The 17,955-nt window shown below is 40.6% G+C and overlaps 1 protein-coding gene across 4 annotated transcripts in view; it reads right to left on the bottom strand.

The window, feature by feature from the left end:
- The window catches only part of ccdc178 (coiled-coil domain containing 178), a 379,630-nt gene that overhangs the window by 95,323 nt on the left and 266,352 nt on the right, over positions 1 to 17,955 (bottom strand). For 3 of the 4 annotated variants that reach the window (XM_072570453.1, XM_072570451.1, XM_072570450.1), the window contains one exon: positions 6,900 to 7,049. The exons of the other annotated variant lie outside the window; for it this stretch is intronic. In XM_072570453.1, the coding sequence (XP_072426554.1) occupies positions 6,900 to 7,049 (150 nt within the window). The remainder of the gene's footprint in view (positions 1 to 6,899; positions 7,050 to 17,955) is intronic. 4 annotated transcript variants of the gene reach the window in all.

Raw genomic sequence — 17,955 nt, forward strand, 5'->3', positions numbered from 1 at the left:
TGTAGAAGGGAACTTATACTAACTAATTTATTGGTGTTCCTTGAGGAAGAAACATGTGGTGTGGATAAAGGGGAATCATTAGATATATTTTACTTAGATTTCGAGAAGGCTTTGAAAACATGCCACATCAAAGATTATTATGGAAAATAAAAGCTTATTGTGTTAGATGGTTAACACGAAGCAGAGAGTCGGCATCAATGGTTAATTTTCTAGCTGGTAATATGTAACAAGTAGTGTGCCACAGGATCAATGCTGGGCCCTCAACCTTTTACGATTTATATAAGCAACCTGGGTGAAAAGCCTGAGTAATGATTGCTAAATGTGCTAGTGACACAAAGATATGTAGAAATGTAAGTTGTAAAGAGGAGATAAAGAGGCTATAAAGGAATATAGATACGTTGTGAGTGGTCAAAGATGTGGGAAGTGGACTATAATGTGGGGAAGTGTGAAATTAGGTTCCTTACAGTGTGGAAATAGGCCCTTTGGCCCAACAAGTCCACAACAACCCTCTGAAAAGCAACCACCCAGACCCATTCCCCTATATTTACCCTGATTAATGCACCTAACACAACGGGCAATTTAGCATGGCCAATTCACCTAACCTGCACATCTTTGGACTGTGGGAGGAAACCAGAACACCCAGAGGAAACCCACTAAGACATGGGAAGAATGTGCAAACTCCACACAGACAGTCACTTGAGGCTGGAATCAAACCTGGGACCCTGGTGCTGTAAGGCAGCAGTGCTAACCACTGAGCCACCGTGCCATTCCAATTGTCCATTTGGGAATGAAGAATATAAAATAAAACTAAAATCTCAATGGTGAGAGATTGCAGAGAAATATGGGTGTCCTTGTGCATGATTCATAAGAGTAAGTATGTAGTTACAGCAAGTAATTAAGAAAGGAAATGGAATGGCACAAGCTATTGAGAGGAATCCAAAATTAGGGAGCTTATGCTTCAGTTATTTGGGGGACAGATGAGCAAATTGTGCAAAATATTGGTTGCCTTATTTAAGGAAGGATGTTAAGGAAGCAGTTCAGAGATTATACCTAGAAGGGGAGCTTGTCTAGTATTCACTACAGTCAGAAGAGAAAAAGACAACTTACTACTAGTCTTACTTGAATGGTTGATAAGTTTGTGTTTAAAGAATAAAAGAAACACATTTAATCTAGATGTTGGCTTCTGCTGTGCTAAATTAATCATTGATAAAATTATTTTATATCGATTAAAATTTAAACCCTATTTTCTCTTTGAATTTTGCATTAAATAGGGTATATGCTTTACTTCTCTTAATAGGACAACAGTTAGATGTTTTCTTCAACATTGTTATGCTGACAAATTAATTTGGTTCCTTTGATTGATAACCAGTACAGAATATGATCACAATATATTGTTTGATATTTACAATAAATATCCAGCACAGATCTAATGTCAACATAGAGTGTCATGCTAAGAACTTTAAGTATATATTAATATTACATTTGAAACATATTAGAACAATAAACAAGATAGTGAATCTAATATCTGCATACAATTGTGTACTTATTTTGCTTAGAATTAGATTACTGATTATAATAGTAACTTCATGAAGAAGTTTTTATAGACACGCTGGTCACAGCTAGAAACATATATCTTAAGTCATGATTGATCCATAACATGATTGATAAATACTGTTATTATGTCAACATTTGTCAGAACAAAAAAGTGAACTTCGGGCCTAGTGAAGCTACAAAGGTCAGCAAGTTGAAAAATTCTTTCATTGTGTTGTGAAGACTTTGAAAGTGCACAAACAGCAATAAATGAGATGGACGCTGTGTTGTAATAATTCTGATACACTTGACTAATGCAGTTATTTGCAATGAGGTTGGCAAAATGCCCAAAGCAGTGAGCAAACAAACAGAGCGAGACAGCTGGCTTAGCACCTTCGATTACTACTGCCACATCCACCAGCTCTTCTGTCAGTGCAGTGCTCACCGATGTGTATTTTAGTACAAACATTTACCCTGAGAAATTCATCCAAAATACATTTTGTCAAATTTCTCATATGCTTTTCAAGCAAGGTAGCTGGTGACAAAAGCTGATTATTCAAATTAGTATGCAATACAAGGCAGCTTATGTATTTTAAAGTAATATGATTGCTTTTTGCTTATAATAAAGAAAGGCACATTTGATTTTGAAAGTGACAAAAAGCAATATTAGCAAAGCAAAACAATTTAATGTAATAAATGTAAATGTAATAGGATCAGAATTTTTTGGTTTTGATTTTTATGTTTCGCTGGTTCAGTGCATTCAGACATTTGCTGTCAATGTTAGTGGCTGAGGCCAGAGGTACATTTTCTTGGCCCTCCGGTATTATATTTCCAATAGTTAGAAAATAAAATAAAATCCACTACTTAAACATTTGCTATTTTAAAAATCTGACATTATTTATTCTGTGCAAAAGATGCAAAACCCATTAAAACTGCAAGTGGCAATATAATGTGTGAAGTATAACATTCTAATCCATCGGTCTGCTGACATTAACTGATCTTTATCTCTCTCATTAAAATACTGTCTAAGCAAAACAATTAAATTTCCAAAATATTGTGTTGAGTTGCTATGAATTTTTAAAACATTATGCTAACTGCATCTGAAGTACATCCTGCTGTCAAAGTCAGTTCATTAATGAAATAGAACCTGGACCCTATATATATTATTAGCAGTGAGAATGGGAAGTTTACAAAATAAAACAGATTTCAGATCACAGTCAGTTCTATTGTTTCCTTTGCTGAAATGACACCAGCAAAGTGCAACAGAAAGAGGAGCGAGGAAGGTTGAAGTCAGATGGACAGAAAATAAATTGGCTGTGTTTGCTGCCAATGTAACTGCAGGTAGTGAACTCCACATACATGCAGTTGCAGTGCATGGGAACATCACTACATTCCACCAGAAACGTTGCCACGACACCTTGTAGAATATCACAACTGTTCACTCAAAACCAGCATTACTGGAAACATTAGCTCACATATTCCAATGGCCAATGAACAGCTGAGGAGGGTAGATGGATTTGTTCATGAGGACCATGAAATGCAAGTAACTCCTTGGTAACTGCCTAGGAAATTGAAGTTAATGGTGGGCAATTCCCCTGTGTCTGGAAGCCACCAAAGCAGTCTATTAAAATTGGAAAATTCAGAGAGCTCCAACTCACTTAAGTTCAATAGTTATCCAGGAAATGTTAGAGGATTAAAAACCTACTCTAAATCCAGGATAACTGTTAACCTTGACTCAACTCGCCACTAACTCCATTACCTACATCACCCCAAGCCCTGATCAGAACCCTCGACTTGACAATATTTCCAAAACCCCCCCAATCCAAACCCAGCCATGACCCAATATCCTCCATATTGCCAGCTTGTCTCCACCTCCATTATGGAAAAAGTGAGGACTGCAGATGCTGGAGATCAGAGCTGAAAATGTGTTGCTAGAAAAACGCAGCAGGTCAGGCAGCATCCAAGGAGCAGGAGAATCGACATTTCGGGCATGAGCCCTTCTTCTTGAAGAAGGGCTCATGCCCGAAACGTCAATTCTCCTGCTCCTTGGATGCTGCCTGACCTGCTGCACTTTTTCAGCAACACATTTTCAGCTCCACCTCCATTATGCCTTCAGAACCAGCACACGTCTACCAGACATCACCCCTTTCTCATCAATCAGACTATTTTTCCTCATCCCTGCAATTGGACCAGCCTGACTGAATAACTACCCAATCTGAACCAACCACCTCGCCAACAGCACCCACATCCCAACCACCTACCCCTATCACACACACACACACTCTGTCCCTCTCTCTTTCTCTATATTGGCCTGACCATGTTCAAACAGAACAGTGTCATTCATCAGTTGGACCCACAACTATTCAACACTCCTAACCACAATGTTCTCCTAACCTGAAAAAACCATCAGCCCACCACACCCTGTCCTCAACCCAAATGGTCAGGCTCAACAACCCCTCCCACCAGCTCATTCGTATTCTTTTCCCTGTCTAGTGTGTATTATTTTGTTGCTGTTGCTGCATCAACTCTGCTACCTTTCTCTTGACTTAACTGAAAGCTTCTTTTTGTGTAGTCAGCATTCTCATCTGAATGCTTGTGGCTTTATGTGGTCTGGCAATGTATATAGTCTGGGATATTGTAATCTTGTCCTTTTCAATGAAATCTTTTTCTGTTTCAGTGTGCACAGTGTGTTGATCTAGCAGCCTTTCCTCAGTCTTATAGAATTATAGTCATTGAGATCTTGCAGCACAGAAAAAGCCTTTTTGGCCCATCATGCTGTGCCCTGGTTAAAAACAATCATCCAACTATTCTGATCCCATTTTCCAGCGTTTGATGCATAGTATTGTATGTCTACACGCATCTAAATACTTCTGAAATGTTATGAGGATTTCTGCCTCTTAGTTCAGATTCCAAGCACCGTCTGGGTGAAAATGTTTTTCCTCACATCTTCTCTAAATTTTCTGTCCCTTATCTTAAGTCTATGCCCTGGTCATTTATCCCTCTAACAAAGGTAAAAAGACTCTTTCTGTCTACCATATATAAGCGTCTCATAATTTTGTATATCTTAATCATGTTCCCCCTTCAATCTCCTTTGCCCTAAGGAAAAGAATTTGAGCCTGTTCAAACTTTCTTCATAATTGAAAATCTCCAGCCATAGCAACATCCTGGTAAGTCTCTTCTGCGTCCTCTCCAGCGTTATCACATCCCTCCTCTAATGTGGATTCCAGACATGCACACATCAGCATTTTCTGATCTTCAACTCTTTGCCTCTCTGTGTCCCTGAAAGTACATTTTCTGGTGCATTTTTCAATCTTGAGGAAATTATCATCAGATCCTAGAAGTAATGTTGGTAGATCCAATGATTTGATTTTTACTGGAGACATATGCTATATTTTTCATGAATTTCATCTGGATCTTTTGCCGTCACCTTCACTTAGCTTTCAGTTGTTAAACAAATTTAACTAGCTCTTCTGCCACAAAAGAATGTAGCAGCTGACCCTTTCCACTTCACCATAATTCAGTTACACTAAAGCTACTGAAAGTCAGTCCACACTTCTGTTTAAGTTTCTCATGTGTCTCTATGAAGTCATCAGTCTCCCAATTCATCATGTACAGGAGCTGTGCATTCATTGCTACAGTGGCCATTTCATTTTTGCAGTTTGCTGGATTTGTTTTCTTTCTCTGACATTAATTGGAGTTATATTTTCAATCTAATTCAGCTAAAGATCCTCAGACAGTACCTTCCAAACCTGTGACCACTTCCGTTTAGATGGGAAAGGACAGCAGATGCATGGAAACACCACCACCTGGAAGCTTCCCTCCAAGCCACTCACCATCCTGACTTGGAGATATATTGTTCCTGCACTGTAGCTGGGTCAAAATCCTGGATTTTCTTCCTAATGGGCATTGCAGGTCAACCTAGAGCATGTGGAGTGCAATGGTTCAAAAAGGCAGCTCATTACCACCTTCTCAAGGGCCACTAAGTATGGGCAATAAATGCTGACCAGCCAGCAATACCCATATCACACTACTAAATAAAAAAAATTACATCTGCAGAAAATGTTGGGTATTTTACTCAACCACACAGATTGCAACCATGTTATGCCTTCTCACATGAAAAGAAATAATCACACTTTAGATTCAAAATGCTGGAGACCATATTTTAACTTAATGTGTGGCTGGTAGTTTGATACATTCGCATTTGGTACATGACTGCAGTGCAGCAGTAAAACATGGCACCCTGAATGCAAATTATATATACCAATCAGTTCTTGTTTTTTCTCAAGAAGGATTAGATTAGATTAGATTACCTCCAGTGTGGAAACAGGCCCTTTGGCCCAACCAGTCCACACCCACCCTCCGAAGAGTAACCCACCCAGACCCATTTCCCTCTGACTAATGCACCTGACACTGGTTAGCACTGCTGCCTCACAGCATCAGGGACCCAGGTTTGATTCCAGCCTCGGGCAACCGTCTGTGGAGTTTGCACATTCTCCCTGTGACTGCGTGGGTTTCCTCCGGGTGCTCCGGTTTCCTCCCACAATCCAAAGATGTGCAAGTCAGGTGAATTGGCCATGCTAAATTGCCCATAATGTTAGGTGCATTAGTCAATTTATAGGGGTAAATTTGGATAGGGGAATGGGTGTGGATAGGTTACTCTTCGGAGGGCCGGTGTGGACTTGTTGGGCTGAAGGACCTGTTTCCACCCTGTAAGGAATCTAATCTAAGAAATGTAACAATATAACAAACTTTATACAGACTTTGGCCTAGATTTCCCAGTTTTTGGATTGCCAAAAAAGATGCAAATTTGGACTTTTGGAAATTCTGACACAGTGGCTATGTGATAGTTGTCAGGCACTTTTATTCTTCCGATAGACAATTAATCTAAGTATCCTATGACAGTGAGTTACAGTTAAAAATTTGGAGGGTTCTGAGTGACTTGCTTGGATAGTTACTCAGGAAAGGTTAGATAGATTAAAATTTGCTTTAACCCCTGGCTAACAATACTCACACTGATTCCACCAGACCGTCCATGTACATACTCCACTCCTCTGACACCTGTGTCCTCCCCAAACATCTCTGAAACCTGGCAACCCCACCCAAATGCCCCAACACCTGGAAATCAAGCCACCACCAGATCCCACTGACAACTGGCTACTCACATCCGCATCACTCCAAATCCATTGGACCTGACGTCACCATTCAGCATCATCCATTGATTCAGGAGATTTGGGCTTTAATATTTTTATTTCTTCTTAACTCAGCTAAGCAAAAACTTAACTGGTGATAAAACACCTTTCTATATTCCATAGTATAATGACTTAGTATGCTTCTTAATTTTTCTTTTCATCATATGTTGTCCAAATTACCTGTAAATAATCTTTAATCCGTATTTCTGTCTTCTGTCTGTCATCATAGATATCTGCAAGCTCGTTTTTTGCACTTTTGAAAGCTTGTTGCAGTTGCTGATACTCTTCAGTTCGATTAGTATTATCGTTGAATGCTAGGGCAAGTTTGATCTAGAAAGACAAGTACCAGAAATGAATGCTACTATTTGCAAGATTAACCTTCTTTGGTTGCATTCATCCATAATAGAAAATATTGTCATTATACAATCGTTAACCTGAAATATCGTTAAAAAACAATCGTCAATTTGGTGAAGCTATTTGATGTCTGTTTTTCACATCTGCCACTAATGTTCAAATGCAGAGCATGCTAGTAGGAAGAAAGTTTCTTTCCACTGCTGGTTGTTATAATTGGCTGTCCCTCAAATCAAGGATCATGTCTCCTCAGGGTTGTGAGTTTCTGCTGTGGGTGTTCATGGAATTGAACAGGCCGATTCTCGGCAAACAGACCATGGATTAATGCCTAACTAAGTAGAGGGATTGGGAGGGCAGGATTAGTTTCCTTCTCTAACTTTTGCTGCCACCATTCTGCCTCACCAGTAAGATGTTTGGACTAAAGATATGAGAAATGGCATTCTGAATCCAACTTATCACTTGGAATATTAGTCCAGTTCATTAAGTATTCCTGTCCTTGGATAACCACATTTTGCTCTTGGACTTCCAATGTCTCCAATGTAAATTTTTACCTCATGGTTTAATTCTTTTATGGACTTGACTTACTCTGGAATGTTTTCCAGTAAATTTTGGACTGTGATACTTCCACTATGACATTACTGTGACTGGCCCACATGAGGCCTTGGCAGAAACGTACGATATCACAAAACATTTCTTCGAGGAGGTGACCAAGCATGTGGATGAGGGTAGAGCAGTGGATGTAGTGTACATGGATTTTAGTAAGGCATTTGATAAGGTTCCCCATGGTAGGCTTATGCGGAAAGTCAGGAGGCATGGGATAGAGGGAAATTTGGCCAATTGGATAGAAAACTGGCTAACCGGTCGAAGTCAGAGAGTGGTAGTAGATGGTAAATATTCAGCATGGAGTCCAGTTACAAGTGGAGTTCCGCAGGGATCAGTTCTGGGTCCTCTGCTGTTTGTAATTTTTATTAATGACTTAGATGAGGGAGTCGAAGGGTGGGTCAGTAAATTTGCAGATGATACAAAGATAGGTGGAGTTGTGGACAGTGAGGAGGGCTGTTGTCGGCTGCAGAGGGACTTAGATATGATGCAGAGCTGGGCTGAGGAGTGGCAGATGGAGTTCAACCCTGCCAAGTGTGAAGTTGTCCATTTTGGAAGAACAAATAAGAATGCGGAATACAGGGTTAATGGTAGGGTTCTTGGTCAGGTGGAGGAACAGAGGGATCTTGGGGTCTATGTACATAGATCTTTGAAGGTTGCCACTCAGGTGGATAGAGTTTGTAAGAAGGCCTATGGAGTATTATCGTTCATTAGCAGAGGGATTGAATTCAAGAGTCGTGAGGTGATGTTGCAGCTGTACAGGACTTTGGTTAGGCCACATTTGGAGTACTGTGTGCAGTTCTGGTCGCCTCACTTTAGGAAAGATGTGGAAGCTTTGGAGAGGGTGCAGAGAAGATTTACCAGGATGTTGCCTGGAATGGAGAGTAGGTCGTACAAGGATAGGTTGAGAGTTCTCGGCCTTTTCTCGTTGGAACGGCGAAGGATGAGGGGTGACTTGATAGAGGTTTATAAGATGATCAGAGGAATAGATAGAGTAGACAGTCAGAAACTTTTTCCCCGGGTACAACAGAGTGTTACAAGGGGACATAAATTTAAGGTGAACGGTGGAAGGTATAGGGGAGATGTCAGGGGTGGGTTCTTTACCCAGAGAGTGGTGGGGGCATGGAATGCGCTGCCCGTGGGAGTGGTAGAGTCAGATTCATTGGCGACCTTTAAGCGGCATTTGGATAGGTACATGGATGGGTGCTTAATCTAGGATAGAAGTTCGGCACAACATCGTGGGCCGAAGGGCCTGTTCTGTGCTGTATTGTTCTATGTTCTATGTTCTATTTATAGGGACTTAAAATATTTGATTTGTCTGCTAATCTATTGAAAGCTAGTGAAACACTGCCTCTGGCAGAACAAGGCGAGGCGAGAGAATAGAACATGGAAAATATGGTTATAACAGATATACTCTCACAGAACTTTAGTGAATCATAAGACATTTAAACAAATATTTGCGAGACAAACAAAATTAAAATATTTGATTTACTATTATTTGATGAATAAAATGATACTCAGCCATGAGCAGCCACCAGAATTAGATTGTCTACATTTATCAGTGTGCCATCAATCAGCCTGCAGACCCTGGTACACATACCTGGAAATTATGTAAGGAGCTGCAGACATTAGAGAACAGAGTTATTGGAACATTTGTGCCATGTAAAGGACATCATCAGGGTATCCACTCCACCAGGATCACAATGCTAGTGGCAGGAAAGGTTATCATGTCCTCTCACATTTTTTCTTCTGCTACCTAGGTGAGCTTGGGGGTTATTTTCAGTATTGGCTAATTTATTGCCTGCAAATGGGCCACACATGACTGATGCGTAGGTCAGAATAGTCAACATGGTACTCTCCTTTTCCACAGAGCAGCAATAGCAGTTATGCCATAGCTGTCAAAAGTCTTTGCACTGTTGTATTTCTCAAACTTGGCAAAAATGTGTTTTTTCATCTTCTTATTCATTTATATATGGCGAATCTTATTTTAACAGGAGCATGTAGGTAAATTAATTAGTATGTGCACTTTCATGGAGTTTTTTGGAAAGAATTTGTATCCTTTTGAAATTTTGGTATGTGCCAAACTACTTCAGAGCCAATTAAGTTCCACAGAAATATGCAATGGAAAAAACATTTAAAAATATGCAAAAAATATATGTCAACCCTGGAAAATGTTTTAGGATTAGCGTATAAACCAGTACCTTATAACAGTAATGTAGATAGGAAAAGCTGAAACTGTTCTCCTTGGAGAAGAGAAGGTTGAGATGTGATTGAGATATGCAACATTATGAGGGATCTGGACCTAGTAGGTAAGGAGAAATGGTTCCCATCAATGTAAGGATTGGGAACCAGAGGACAGAGAACAGAGATTTACTAGGAGCAAATCACTAGACTGGAAACATTAGCGTGCTCTCTCTCCATGGATGCTGTCTGAGCCATTCTGATTTCCAGCATTTTTGTTTTTGTCATTGAATTACTGTAATTGGCAAAAGAAGTAGTGAAAGGAAAATGTTTTATGCGATAAGTGGATCGGATCTGGAATTCACTGCCTGAGAATATGGTGGAGGTACCTTCAATCAAGACTTTCAAACAACAATTGAATTATCATTTGAAAAGGAAAAATATGCAAGATTACTGTGGTAGAGCAGGGTAGCAGCATTTGCTCCTCCAGAGGGCTAGCAAGGACATGAAAGGATGAATGAATTTCTAATGAGTTATAACCATTTAATGGCTCTTCCATGACGTAGATGGGCACAACATTCATACCACAAAATGTTACTTCACAATCTGTAAGGTACTAGAACACACAAATACAGGAGAAGAACATTGAGTGCCCAAGCCTGTTCTGCAAATGAATAAGACCATGGCTGATCTATTTGTGGACTCAACTCCACATTCCTACTTACCTCCAATAACTCCTGACTCCCTTGTTAGTGCCTTAGAAACATGCAATAACACCACTTCCTCTTTGGAAGTGAATTCAAAGATTCATGACCCTCTGCAAGAAAATAAAATTGTTTTCATCTTACAAGAGAGACCCCTTATTTTTAAGCTATGTCCTCTGGTCCCTCCCATAAGTGGAAACAACCTTTCAGTACAATGTCAAATCCTTTCAGGATCTGATATATTTCAATAAAGCCATTTCTTATCCTACATAACATCAATGGATCTAGGCTTAGCGTGTCCAACCTTTACTCAATAAAACACTCACCACTCTTCTCCCATTTCAATTACCAGTTGAGTAAACTTACTTTGACTTGCTTTTGACTGCAACTGATTGTTGCCCTTATGCAAACTTTTCAGACAGTTCTCCATGTTCTTGATTACTTAAACCTCACAGTTAAACTACGTAGAGCATTTATTGTGGCCAAAGCTTGTAATCATAATTCTTACCAACTTTTCATCTTTAAAGATGAATAGACAATAATTATGACAATCAAACCTCATGCATCAAATATTATTATCTACTCACCAAAACATTAGAGGTGGGAGTAGATGGGAAGGTGAAGAATAATCCTGTGGTATCACTGTCCCTGTGCTTCTGTCAGTTCAAATATATCATTGTTATATTTCGCCTTGGTGTCACCTAACTAGAAATGTTACATGCCAAGAAATTCTTAAAACTTGAAGTGTTTGCACCCTTCTGAAAGGGGGAAAATCAGAATTGTTGGATCTGAAAGAATTTGGAAGATTTGTCTAAATATAGGGCTGCCCTTTTTATTTATTTATTCTTACTTGCTGAAAACAGACATGCACTCAGTTTTAAAACTATGCAAGTGAAATTTTCATGGGTGAGGTGGCAGGGTTGAGTGTGGCCACACATCCAAGTTGCTAATTTCACCAGTTATGACAGGTGTGTAAAAGACCCCAAGGAAATTCAAACCTCCAAAACATATAGTGAAAACTAGTAGGAAATCTGGCTTAGAGCCAACATTCTAACATATGCTCTGCTATTTCTATAGGAATTTCTCAAGACCTAGACTGAAGTGCCAATGACTCTGAAGGAGCCAGCACTCAGGATACCATGCATCATTCAGCCCACCTGGAGAATTATACTGTACACTCAAAAACAACTGTAGTAGCATCTTTGCAAAAGGCCAATTTCAGCTCCTGATTTAACTTACATCCGACATCCAGACTACTGTTTGGGGGCCTGTAGATGACTCCCAAGAGGGTCTTTTTACCCTTAGTATTTCGCAGCTCTATCCATACTGACTCTACATCCCCTGACTCTAGGTCTCCCCACGCAAGGGACTGAATATCCTCCCTTACCAACAAGGCCACCCCACCCCCTCTGCCAGTCAGTCTGTCCTTACAATAGCATGTGTAACCTTGAATATTCATTTCCCAGGCCCTTCCATTTGAAGCCACCTCTCAGTTATCCCCACAATATCGTATCTGCCAATTTCCAAAAGAGCCTCAAGCTCATCCATCTTATGTCTAATGCTTCGTGCATTCATGTATAGTATTTTTAATTTGTTACTGCTCTCACCCTTCCCATCAACTCCTATTTCACTCAACCTTACAGCATGATCCCTTTCCGAGTTTTCTGCCTCATTGATACAGTTGTCTTTCTTGACTTCCCTTGTTCTAACTTTCCCTTCAATTTCCTTTTTAAACATCCAGTTTGTCCCCTCCCCCCCCCCCCCCCCCCCCCCGCTACTTAGTTTAAATGTAGCGCTGTTGCAGTAGAAAACCTGCCTGCCAGAATGCTGGTCCCTAACCTATTAAGGTGCAAACTGTCTCTCTTGTAGAATTTATGCTTACACAAAATATACCCCAGTGATCCAAGAACTTAAATCCTTGCTTCCTGCACCAGTTCTCCAACCACACGTTCAAGTCCATTATCTCCATGTTTCTGGCCTCACCAGCCCGAGGAACTGGAAGCAAACCAGAGATAACCACCCTGGACGTCCTGCTTTTCAGCCTTCTTCCTAGTTCTCCAAAGTCCCGCTGTAGTATGTTCCTCCTCTTCTTCCCGACATCATTTGTGCCGATGTGTACCACCACCTCTGGTTCTTCACCCACTCTAATAGCAATCACTTACCTTCCCGACCGGCTTTGCGCTCCACCTGAACTTCCGCCCAGCTCCTGCTGCTCTCTGCTGCGAAAAGTTCATTCACACAGTTTGCTAAGATAAAATCTGATTGCCCTGCAGTGAAATTTTTCTGGGGGGTGGACTTAATTGATGCAGAGTGGGATTTACACATGAATCAGAACTCCCATCTGAGACAGCTGTCAGCCAATCTGATTAGCTAGAACTTCTGAAGTCCAATCACAGCCAGAATATAATGCACATTATAGGCAATGCCAATGAGAAAGCGAGATTTCGCCAAGATTTCATGTAAATCAAGAACTTTAGGTATTTAGGATTTTAGGAATTTTATTCCAGTGATGGGAGTGAGGTTTTCGGAAATTATTTCTAGTAAGTCAAAGGGGAGGGACAAAGGTGGGGAATTTCCTATCATGGAAGCCAGAATGCCACTCGATAGTCACAGAGAACCTGTGAAAACTACTGGGGTTTTTTGCTATGTGGCCACCTTTCTCCACAGACCAAAAAAAACCAGCAAAGATTGACTGTCTTCTTCAGGGACTCAATAGGTTTAGGAACAGGCTGGCTGATGACCAACATTTTCTCCACACCTCTCTATTCACGTGCAACTTCAGATCAGATCTGAGATGTATATGAAGTCAGTCAGCCGGCACCCAACTTTCTTTAATGTCTTCCTCATCACCCCACCACCTTCATATAAACTGGTGGAGGGCAACAAAATTGATCACATGGCTTACTTGCTCCAAAAATTACTAACAATTGCAAAGTAGAACCCCAAACCTTTTAAGGAAAAGATTAAAATTGGTCACATTATTTGTATATATTGAGAGTAATTGTCCTATTGCTGGCAATGCAAAGTATTTTTGTTACAATTACAATACTTTATCCAGTGGGTTATGAGAATCCTTCTCCATCATTGACTGCAGTTGGTTTGCTCAGTTGGCTGGCCTGCTGGTTTGCAATGCAGCGTGATGTTATCAGTGGTTGAGGTTACCACTAAGGACCGTCCTTTTCAATCTCTCTCCTTGTCTGAGGTGTGGTAACCCTCAGGTTAAACCACCACCAGTCACCTCTCTCTCTCTCTCTCTCTCTCTCTCTCTCTCTCTCTCTCTCTTTCTAATAAGAGGACAGCCCTATGATCTGGTAAGACTATGGTGACTTTGCCTTGTATTGAGACATGCATTCTTTGCCCAAAAAGCACAATTAAAATTGTCAGACTTATGGTTGCAAATTTGCAGTGTTGTATTTAATTAACTCATGATTTTCCAGGTGTATAGTAAATCGGTTCCGTGAAACACAGGTGGAATCTTCTAGCCACATCGGAGATGAAAGAATTGTGGGGGCAATTAATTACCCAAGTCCACAATTTAGAACGCTGACAGTGAGACAAACATTTGCAATTAAATTCCCTGACTTTAAAAGTCAATTTGACTTTCTTAACTGCAGATGTTAAGCAGCATATCTGCAAGTATCTGCATCTCATTAAAAGTTCAACTCACCAGCATTATAGAGGCCGTCCCAATTAAATTATCCTGAGAAGCATGTGCCTTCAGAAACAAACTGGACCATATATAAGGGGCACACACATGGTGAGCTTGACTTCTTCACTGTATTCTGAGAAAGTTCTTGCTAATTTGTCCCTATATCTATGCCTTTAAATCAATGTGAATGATTGAAGTGCAGGTTCTCCCATTGAACAAACTCAGCATAGAGGAGAGGAGGCTGGCTGTGAAAGCAGCACAGGGGGTGGCAGTCAGTAGGTAAAGGAAAAGCACAGTTATAGATACATAGAGCTATATAGCACAGAAACAGACCCAACTCGATCATACTGACCAGATGTTCGAAATCAATCTATGTCCATTTGCCAGAATTTGGCCCATATCCCTCTAAACCCTTCTTATTCATATATCCTCAGATACCTTTTAAATGTTGTAATTAGACCAGCCTCCACCACTTCCTCTGGCAGCTCATTCCGTACATGTATCATCCTCCATGTGAAAAGGCTCCCTAAGGTCCCTTTTAAATCTTTCTTGACATAAACATATGTCCTCTGGTTCTGGACTCTCCACGCTGGGGAACAGACCATAAAACATAGGAGCAGAAATTAGGCCATTGGGCCCAGTCTGCTCTGCCACACAATCCTTGTAAATCTTTTCTGAACCCTTTCACGTTTCACAACATCTTTCCTACAGCAGAGAGACCAGAATTGCACACAGTTCTTGGAGAGAAAGTATGGTAGCATGTGTCTGTCCTGTCCTGGTTGTCTGAGCTTGGTGCATCAGATAGAGCTGGGTGTTCAGAATGCAGTTGGTCTCCATGAATGCTTGTATCTGGCATTCTGAATGGCAGTACTATGTGTTAGAGGTTGTTGCCACAGGTGGAGGAGTCAGATACTTTAACATGGGTTCTACAACGTCATGTACAGCCTTCTCAATGACCAGGGTATATTGAAAGTGAGGTGCAAGTCCTTCAAAAGGGGTGGGATCAGTGTCAGGAGTGTCATTGGAACATTAATCATTCGTGGGCGGCACGGTGGCACAGTGGCTAGCACTGCTGCCTCACAGCGCCAGAGACCTGGGTTCAATTACCGCCTCAAGTGATTCTTTGTGTGGAGTTTGCACATTCTCCTCGTGTCTGCGTGGTTTCCTCCGGGTGCTCTGGTTTCCTCCCACAATCCAAAAATGTGCAGGTTAGGTGAATTGGTCTGGCTAAATTGCCCGTAGTGTTAGGTGAAGGGGTAAATGTAGGGGAATGGGTCTGGGTGGGTTGCGCTTCGGCGGGTCGGTGTGGACTTGTTGGGCAGAAGGGCCTGTTTCCACACTGTAAGTAATCTAAGTAATCAGGAGGGGAAGAGTAAAAAAAATCAACATAGATGATGATGGGATCAGCAAATATAGCCAGGTGGTGTTCAGAAATGATGAAGATGATAGGAATCACAAAACAGTGCGGATAAAGGATAATAAAGATGAAATTGGCAGATTACAGGGAAAGAGTCAAACATATTAGTCCTCACAATTAAAGTGAAGCTCTGTAGCTTTCTAAATTCAACACTTCTGAATATATGTCCAATTCTCTTTTGAAATCTCCTATGGAATCTACCTCCACCACACTCTCATGCAGCATATTACATTCTTAACAATTCTCTGAGTAAAAATGTTTCTCCTTGTCTTACTCTTAGTTTTCTTGCTGACAATCTTATGAGTTTAACAAGAAAGCAGAATTGCTATAGGGCTTTTGCCCGAAACATTGATTTCGCTGCTCGTTGGATGCTGCCTGAACTGCTGTGCTCTTCCAGCACCACTAATCCAGTATTTGATTTTCAGCATCTGCAGTCATTGTTTTTACCATATTGGCAAAAAAGGCAACATTCAAAGTGGGAAGAGGCTTTTGTTGAGTAGGTGGTGTTATTGCTTCGTATTTTTGGTCAACTCGAGGGCCACTCATTAATTGATGAGTCCAAAGGATGGAGAAGCATTAGATCCACAGTTTACTCCTGGAGATCTTTCTCTTCCGTAACTCTAAGATTATATTAATTGAGCATTCAATGATTGTGCCTCTACAATTTTTTTTGCAGGACAATTCCAAACATTCCAACACTTCACATGAAATTAAATTTTTTCACATCTCAGTAGGGTATTGCTACACCTTGTTCTGAGATTGAATAATCTAGCTATGGAGATGAAGTGGGGAACAGATGATTCCTTCCTCAGCTCTGTAGAGTGGTCACATTTCTTCACTCCTTGGATAGAATGTCTTTCCGCTTTTTGCAATGTAACAAAGACAAGCCCACTCTCTTCACTGGAAAACCAGCATCGTATTCTGATGAGGGAAGGTGCTTCATTCCATTCATTGCAACCAATCTGGGTGGTGTATTAAGGTTGCACAAATTTATATGCTGTGCAAGTAAATAAAAAATTGTAGAAGTGCAGAATATATCAAAGATGTCACTGAGTGGCTGCAGGACATTCTAATGGCACTTGGATGAACAGTCAGAGGCTGTCATCCAAGTGGGAATCAGCAATATCGGTTAAAATGTAGGATGAGGGCCAGCAAGGAATATAGGGAGCTAGGAAATAAATTAGAAAGCAAGTCTCAAAGGTAGTAATCTTAGGACTGAGACTGATATTTTTGCAGGGACATCTACTCCTACAGGCGAGTTCAAACTAGAGTGGTAGGCGAACTGGAAGCTGACTGGTGAGACACAAGAAAGGCAGAAATGGAAGGTGGGAAAGTTGAAAAAAAAAAGTAGTAGGCAAAGGAAATAAAGGCAAATTGAATCATTTTATTTAAAAAGTCTGAAAATGTTAAAAAGACAAATCTTAAGTTTAAATAGCTGAATGCACAGAGCATTTGAAATGAGATGGTTGAATCAAAAACACAAATAGCTATAAATACGTACAGTATGATCACGATTACAGAGACTAGGTGACTAGGGTTGGGAACTGAATATCTGAGGGTATTCAATATTTAGGAAGGACAAGCCAAAATTAAAGGGCGTGGTGTAGAAAAGGTTGGTATCAGTTCAATCGTGACAAATGATATTGGCTCAGAAAATCAAAATATAGATCAGTCTTGTTTAAACTAAGAAGCAACAAAGTCTTTTCCCTGGGGTGAGGTTGTCCAGAACTAGAGGGCATAGTTTTAGGGTGAGAAGGGCAAGATATAAAAAAGACCTAAGGGGCAACTTTTTCACAAAAAGGGTGGTGTGTGTATGAAATGAGCTGCCAGAGGAAGTGGTGGAGGCAGGTACAATTGCAACATTTAAAAGGCATCTGGATGGGTATATGAATAGGAAGGGTTTGGAGGGATATGGGCCAGGTGCTGGCAAGGGGGACTAAATTGGGTTGGGATATCTGGCTGACATGGACGAGTTGGACCGAAGGGTCTGTTCCGTGCTGTACATCTCTATGGCTCTATAACAGGCGGTGGTAAACATTAATGGGTGTTGCCTATAGTTCTTTAAACAATAGTGAAAACAGAGGGGATGGCATGAGACAAGAAATTAGAAATGCATGTAACAATATGCTTTAGTAATCGTGAATGATTTTAATCTATATCTAAACTAAGTAAACCATATTAACAATAATAAAGTGGTAAACCAATTTTTGGAGTTTGTACAAGATTTTGTTTTAGTCCAATACTTGGGGAGCTCATGAGTAGGTACATCTATTTTGTGCTCCAAGTCAAGGTTCTCTTGTGCAGAACCTCGAGCAAGGTATTGCTCAACCACCA

This window comes from Chiloscyllium punctatum, chromosome 5 (genome assembly GCF_047496795.1).
Source record: "Chiloscyllium punctatum isolate Juve2018m chromosome 5, sChiPun1.3, whole genome shotgun sequence".
In the NCBI taxonomy this organism is placed as follows: Eukaryota; Metazoa; Chordata; class Chondrichthyes; order Orectolobiformes; family Hemiscylliidae; genus Chiloscyllium; species Chiloscyllium punctatum.